This window comes from Myotis lucifugus, unplaced genomic scaffold (assembly GCF_000147115.1).
Source record: "Myotis lucifugus unplaced genomic scaffold, Myoluc2.0 scaffold_128, whole genome shotgun sequence".
NCBI lineage: Eukaryota > Metazoa > Chordata > Mammalia > Chiroptera > Vespertilionidae > Myotis > Myotis lucifugus.
In genome coordinates, this window is record NW_005871176.1 from 2880680 (window position 1) to 2881713 (window position 1034).

General features: G+C 53.3%; 1 protein-coding gene across 1 annotated transcript in view; it reads left to right on the top strand.

Moving 5' to 3' along the window:
* Positions 1-1034, top strand: part of EPHB2 (EPH receptor B2) — a 144947-nt gene that overhangs the window by 140610 nt on the left and 3303 nt on the right. Inside the window, exon 14 of the mRNA XM_023758325.1 lies at positions 286-479. Within this exon, the coding sequence (XP_023614093.1) occupies positions 286-479 (194 nt within the window). The remainder of the gene's footprint in view (positions 1-285; positions 480-1034) is intronic.

Sequence of the window (1034 nt, forward strand, 5' to 3'; positions counted from 1 at the left end):
GGTTGGGTCCCTGAAGGCAGAAGCTATCTCCAAGGGTTCTGGATTTCCTAAGAATTGGGGCGGGGGAAGCAAAGCACCCAGCTGCCAGGTTAGGTTGGGGCTATACCTGGTGGGGAGCCTAGGTGAGGTCCATCCCTGGGTTGGACCTGGAAGGTTGCCTGGAAGAGGTGGAGGGCAACCAAATAGGTGTGTTCTGAAGTGCACTGGGGGAAAAGGTAGGCCAGGCCAGAGGGCAGATGCTCTTACCCACCCACCCAACCCACGCAGCCCCTCTGTTGTCCCCAGGTAATCAATGCCATAGAGCAGGACTACCGGCTGCCACCGCCCATGGACTGCCCAAGCGCCCTGCACCAGCTCATGCTGGACTGCTGGCAGAAGGACCGCAACCACCGGCCCAAGTTTGGTCAGATCGTCAACACGCTGGACAAGATGATCCGCAACCCCAACAGCCTCAAAGCCATGGCGCCCCTCTCTTCTGGGTATGGCCCTGCCCCTTCTCTGTGGCTCCGCCCCAGCTGGCCCTTACCCTCTCCAAATACCCTCCCACCCTGGCTACCCTGCCTCAAGCAGATACTCTGCCTGAACTGGGATGGAGAAGGATAGTTTGTTGGGTATCTGCACTGCTTTGGGGTGCAGAGGAGTGCAGGGCACAGTGCACGCTGGGTGGGAGAGGAAGCACTTTTAAAGAATGGTCAGATAGGACGGTGTTTAAGAAAAGTTAGCAGAATCTTTGTTAGTAGATGGATTTACTCATCACTAAGTTTCCTCCCTAACTACCCTCACACTCAAACCTGTACTCTCTAACTTGTGTTTGTATCCTCCTTGACACAGCCACACACACACACACATACACACACAAACATGTGCACGCATGCACAAGAACATAGTCCTACACATATGTATGAACATAGGCACAAATGCTTATGCTCTCACACACACAATCTCATACATGAATATACCCATTCTCACACTCACACTTACATACATCCATAGGCACCTGAGCACACACATTCAGCAGTGCAGACTCACCACAT